This window comes from Rhincodon typus, chromosome 23 (genome assembly GCF_021869965.1).
Source record: "Rhincodon typus isolate 14 chromosome 23, sRhiTyp1.1, whole genome shotgun sequence".
Lineage (NCBI taxonomy): Eukaryota > Metazoa > Chordata > Chondrichthyes > Orectolobiformes > Rhincodontidae > Rhincodon > Rhincodon typus.
In genome coordinates, this window is record NC_063354.1 from 6164979 (window position 1) to 6171623 (window position 6645).

The 6645-nt window shown below is 39.4% G+C and overlaps 1 protein-coding gene across 1 annotated transcript in view; it reads left to right on the forward strand.

The window, feature by feature from the left end:
* The window catches only part of nol11 (nucleolar protein 11), a 37143-nt gene extending 32693 nt beyond the window's left edge, over positions 1 to 4450 (forward strand). The window contains exon 18 of the mRNA XM_020529345.2: positions 4196 to 4450. Coding sequence (XP_020384934.2) covers positions 4196 to 4309 — 114 coding nt within the window. The 3' untranslated portion in view covers positions 4310 to 4450. The remainder of the gene's footprint in view (positions 1 to 4195) is intronic.
* The last annotated feature ends 2195 nt before the right edge of the window (positions 4451 to 6645 follow it).

Below are 6645 nucleotides of genomic sequence, written 5' to 3' on the forward strand. Positions count from 1 at the left end.
CGCTCGCGCTCTCTCGCTCGCGCTCTCTCGCTCGCGCTCTCTCGCTCTCTCTCTGTACTTCCCCCTCCAGACATATGTTTTTTGTTCCATGCCCTTGTCCCTTTAGTTAAATCTCCCGAGTTCAGGCACCTAATTTTCATCTTGCTCTTCTATTCACTCTCCATACCCCTTAATAGTTATGTTCAAATAACTGTCTAGTTTCCTTGTGAAATAATACATAAATTGTATTTTATCGACTGCTTATGGTGGGGATTTTAACATTTTACTTTAACCTCTAAAGTTGTTTTTTCTCATTTCGTCCCTTGTTTTTGTATTAAATTTATGCCCTCTGACTAGTTTCCTTGACCAGTGGGTATACTGTATTCAGTACACTTTAATATTCTTCAGATTTTTGAACATCATTCGAATTTGCTGGTTAATTTTACAAAATAAAAGTGGTGGATACTGAAATTGTGAAAGGTAATTTTGTTTTTCTTTTCACAGCATTTCCAGCATTTTCTATTTTGTTATTAGAAACTTTTAACTCCCTCAGCCCTAACGAAAGAAAACTTTATCCCAATTTTAGCCTAGTACTCTTTACACGTTAGCTGGTTCTTTTATTTCCTTCCGAAAATTGGTTTCTAAATTGTGCACACTTGAGAGATCTCAAACAAATTTGATGTTGCCACCATTTTTGTTTTTGTTGTCTGTTTGATACAAACCAAAAAATTCAGTTTTCTGCCTTTGTGACTTCATCAGCTTCTTGTGCCACATTTAATCTACTTAACTTTACTCCATTTTAAACCTTTACATTTTAAGATGCTTTTCTTTTCCCAGTTACTTATGCTTTTATCTCTCTATTCTACAAATTTGTCTGATTCCTCTACAGTATTGCAATGCTGGCACAATTTGCTAAACTTAGAGTCATAAAGCCGTACCTTACGGAAACTGACCCTTTGGCTCAACTCGTCCATGCCAACCGTGTTTCCTCAACTGAACTAGTCCCATTTGTCTGCCTTTTGCCCATATCCTGCTGAACCTTTCCTATCCATGTACCTATCCAAATGTCTTTTGCATGTTGTAATTGTACTTGCCTCTACCACTTCCCCTCACAGCTCATTCTATACACACGCACATACCACCCTCTGCGTGAAATTGTTGCCCCTCAGGTCCTTTTTAAATCTTTCCCCTCTCACCTTAAACCTGTGCAGTCTAGTTTTGGATTACCCTACCCTGGGGGAAAGATCTTGGGTATTCAGCCTATCCGTGCCCCTCATGATTTTATTAATCTCAAAGAGCACCCCTCAGCCTTCTACGTTCTAGGGAAAGAAGTCCCAGCCTATCCAGCCTCTCCTTATAACTGAAGACCTCTAGTTTCGATTAACATCCTTGTATATTGTTTTTGCACCCATTCTAGTTTAATAACATCCTTCCTATAGCAGGGCGACCAGAATTGTACACAGTATCCAAATGTGGCCTTACCATTGTCTTGTACAGTAGTAACTCCTGTACTCTGTGTACCCTGTCTACCTGTGACGCCACTTTCCAGGAGCAATGTAGCTCACCCCAAGACCTCTGTTTGACAACACTCCCCAGGGCCCTACCATTAATTGCTGTCCTAGTTTGTCTTACCAAAATACAACACCTTGCGTTTATCCAAATTAAACTTCATTCCTTGGCCCACTGGCTTCGTTGATCAAGATCCTGATGTACTCTAAGATAACCTTCACTGTCCACTTTACCACCAACTTTGGTGTCATCTACAAACTTAATAACCATGACTCTATATTCTCATGTGAAGTGTTGATATAAATGGCGAACAACAGTGGACCCAGCATTTGTGACCAGCCATGTGCCACAGGCCTCCAGTCTGAACATCAGCCCTCTACCTTCACCCTCTGTCTCCTACCATCAAGCTAATTTTGTATCCAATTGGCTACCTCCCTGGATTCCATGTGATCTAACCTAGCTAGCCAGTCTACCATGCAGAACCTTGTCAGAGGCCTTGCTAAAGTCATTGTAGACAACGCTGCTCCGCCCTCATCTATCTTCTTAGTCAGTTTAAAAAACTCAATCAAGTTTATGACACATGATTTCACACGCACACAGCCGTGCTGACTATCCCTAATCAATCCTTGCCTTTCCAAATGCATGTAGATCCTGTCCCTCAGAATCCCCTCCAACAACATACCCACAACTGACATCAGGCTTACAATCTGTAGTTCCCTGGCTTTTGCTTGCAGCCTCTCTTAAATAATGGCACCACATTAGCCCCCCTCCAGTCTTCTGGGACCTCACCCATCGTTATTGATTAAACAAATATCTGCACTCGGGCTCCTGCAATTTCTTGCCCAGCTTCTCTCAATATCCTCGGATACACTTGATTCAGGTCCTGGGAATTTATCTACCTTTTGTGTTTTAAGACCTCCACTTCCTCTTTGTAATATGGATTTTTTTTCAAGACACCACTAATTATTTCCCAAGTGCCCTAGCTTTCATGTACTTCTCCACAGTAAATCCTGACACGAAATAAATATTTAGGATCTCGCCCATCTCCTGTGGTTCTGCACGTAGATGGCCTTGCTGATCTTTAAGGGGCCCTATTCTCTCCCTAGTTACTCTTTTGTCCTTAATGGACTTGTAGAATCTCTTTTTTTTGGATTCTCCTTAATCTTATCTACCAAAGTGCTCTCCTCCCCTTTTTGCCCTCCTGATTTCCCTCTTAAGTGTACTCTTATACCCACTATACTCAAGGGATTCAATGCATCCCAGCTCTGTGTAACTGACATGTGCCTCCTTTATCTTGACCAGATCCTCAATATCTCTAATCATCCAGTGTTCCTGAATCCTACCAGCCTTGTCGCTCATACTAGCAGGATTGTACTGTCCCTGAACACTCATTATCTCGGTTTTGAAAGCCTCCCACTTGCCACACATCCCTTTAACTATGAGCGGCCTCCCCCAGTCAACTTCTGAAAGTTGTTGTATAATACCATTAAAATTGGTGCCCCAATTTAGAAATTTAACTCGTGGACCAGGCATATCCTTTTCCATAACAATTTTAAAACTAATGGAATTACAGTCACTGGTCCCAAAGGCCTCTCCCACTAACATTTCAGTCACTTGTCCTGCCTATTTTCCAAGAGGAAGTTGGATTTTGCCCTTTCTGTAGTAAGGCAATTTACATATTGATTGTGAGAGTTTTCTTGAATGCAATTAATAAATTCCTCCCCATCCAACCTCTTAACATTATGGAAGTCCCAGTCTATGTTTGGAAATTTAAATTCCCTTCCTATTACAACCCTATTATTCTTACAGCTTTCTGTGATTTCCCTACATATTTGTTCCTCAATTTCCTGCTGAGTATGTGGGTGCCTATAGTACAATCCCACCAAAGTGATCACCCCGTTCTTGTTTCACAGTTCCACCCATCTCGCTTCGCTGGACAATCCCCAGGAATATCCTGTCTAAGTACTACCATGATGTTTTCCTTGGCAAAAAGATATATTTTTTTTTTATTTAGGGAGCTTCCCTTTACCCCATCTGTTCAGACTTCCAAACTGTTCTGGAACTTCTCTGTCGTATCCCCTTAATTCCATGTTATTTTTGTCATGGGTGTCCTTTTTATTAATTACCAATGCTTTTTTAAGGCCTTATAAGTGCACCCACTCCCCACTCCTGAAAAAGAAAACTTTGCAATCATCCTCTTTCTTCCAAACATTCTACAAGATTGAACTTGATATTTCAGGAGCCCATACTGATGGGCTTAATTAACTCATTTCTCCAGGCATCAGTTAAGATGGAGACAGGTTAAGCTGAGCATATGGAATTAAACCTGTATTGATCTACTAAGCAGGTGAAGATCTTAAATTTGATCTGACCTAGCAGGTAGAATTATTTAATATGGGTCGCCACCGTGATCTGTCCAAACTTGCAGCTTGATCAGTTTCAAGCCAGAAACTGTTCTGTCTTAAAATTTGAGGAAGGGCAGATCTGAACGTTCAATTTTGTGAATCTGAGTCCATGGGTGCAGCAGAAATATTTATATATGGCAGGAGCCACTCCAAGTTCACCAGTATTCCACTTGTATTCTAAACTACAAAAGCCAAAAAATGGAAAATGCTGCATGTGCTACACGGACCAAGTGATCTTAAGCAGAATTAGATTTCTGGTAGTTGCTAACTTTTTCTAACGTTCTTTAAACTATCTCTGGCAGGTTAAATTTTATTCTCAGCTCAGCAAGATTGAGGGAAGTCTTCAGAATCTACATCAACTTAAACCAAAGAAGAATGATGGACTGTACTCAATTGAAGTGATAGAAATATTTTAGTGTACAAATTTGTTAAAGAAATGTATGTAACTTTTCCAATAATTGCTTTGAGTTATATTTATAATATGAAAATATTAATTTTCTTCACATATTTGAATGTTGTATTTCGCTGAAATAAATGCTACTTTTCTTATACTTTAAGTCTGTATCTGTTAGCCTGCCTGCAGCCTTATCCTTATGCAAAAAGAATGCCTGAATGTCGTTAGGCATATAAGGCAGAAAGGAATAGGTTATGCTAATAACGTGAAAGTTTAAAATGAGGGAAAGGCAAATGTATGATGTTGAGATGCAACCTGTCATAAATGAACTGGAAGCAGCTCCTTGAAGGTAAACTAATGTTAGGGCAGTGGTAGACATTCAGTTAAAATAGAGGTTGAACTCTCAAGTCTCGTGCCTTCCCTGCGCCCCTTTGTTTTTTGCTATGTGGGTAGTATGGTTAAAGTGACCTTATGCACACTTTGCTTATATTTTATGTCTCAGCCAGTTTAAAAAAAAACCTTAGAACTGCAAAAAACACAACCACAGCAGTTCTGGTCAGCTAATTAGAGCAAGGATGTGATTTATTAGAGTGTTGGCAGGAACAGAGAATTTTAGCTAAGAGAAAGAGTTAGATGGTTAGTAGATTTAGAAATGATTACACTGCAGGATGAGTCAGATAGATGGGTGACTGTCAGGAAAGGTAAGAAGTTAGTTCAGAAGTCTCCTGTGGTTATTCCTCCCTCAAATGGATATTCGGTTTTGAATACTGTGAAAAAGGAAGTTGTTCAGGAAAATAGAGGCAGTCAGATCTTCTTCACTAATAATGAACCTTATATTAAGTGGGGTTTGACAAAATTTAAAAGAATGATTGTTATAGGGGACTGTTGTGTCAAGGGCATAGACTGGAGATTCTCCGGCAGTAGACCTGAACCTAGGATAGTATGTTGCTTTCCTAGTGCCAGGATTAAGGACATCTCAAAACATTTAAAGCGTTTTGTTAAAAGGGAGAGTGAGAAACCACAAGTCATTGTACACATTGGTAGGAATGACGTAGTTAGGGAAAAGATTAAGGCTTTACAGAGTGAATATAAGATTAGGTAGAAGATTAATAAACAGAACCTCAAGTAGTAATCTCTGGTTACTCCTGGTGCCAAACTCAAGTGAGGGAAAGAATAAGAGGATAAAGAAGATAAATCAATGGCTGAAGAAGTGGTGTAATGTTCAGGGATTCAGGTTCTTAGATCGTTGGGATCTCTTCTGGGCCAGAAAAGACCCGTTCAAAACGGATGGGTGTCACCTGTACCGGAAAGGGACTAATATCCATCGGGAAGATTCGCTCATTCTATTTACAGAGACTGTAAACTATTAGAAGGAGTGGATGGGTAGAGGGGTCATAAGTAGCAGAGTAAATAGAAAGATCGATGAGGATGGTTTTGAATCTGGAATGAACAAGTTAATTAGAAAAGATAGACAAGAGCAAGTTAGAGAAGTAACTGTGAAGAATTAAACTGCATCTATTTCAAAGCAAGGGGCTTTACAGATAAGGCTGATGAACTCTGCATGTTTGGGAACATAGGATTGAGATGTCATAGCTATTACAGAAGCCTGGCTGAGGGACGGACAGGACTGGCAGCTCAGTGATCCGGGTTTCAGATGATACAGGAAAAATAGCAAATGAGGAGAGGTAGTGGCTTTTTTGATTAAGGAAAACATTACTACTGTAACTAGAGAAGATTTTTCTGAAAAATCGTCCAGTGAGAATGAGTTGAAATTAGAACTAAAAAAGGAATGACCACCTTGATGGGATTGTACCATAACTCCCCATGCTCAAATAGGGAAATTGAGAAACAAATGTGTAGAGAAATCTCAGATATATGTAAGAATAATAAGGTTGTAATAGGTGATTTTAATTTTCCAAACATTGACTGGAATGACCCTGGTATTAAAGATTTGGAAGGTGAAGAATTTGTTACATGTGTTCAAGAAACTTTTCTCTATCCATATGTAAATATTCCAACTAGAGAAGGAGCAAAACTTGCCCTGTCTTATTACCCAACAGCAAGTCAAATGACTGAAGTGACAGTAGGGCAACACTTTGGGACTCGTGGTCATAATTCTATTTGTTTTAAAATAGTTATGGGAAAGGATAAGCTTTCCATAAAAAGTCAAGTTTTTTTTTAAACTGGACTAAGGCAAATTTTAATGGTATGAGGCAAGAACTTTATAAAAGTTGATCGGAGTAGACTGTTTGCAGGTAGAGGGACATCTAATAAGTGGGCGTCTTCCAAAAGTGTGATAACGAGAGTTCAATCATTATGTAAAAACCAAGAGGACTGCGGATGCTGTAAATCAGGAAC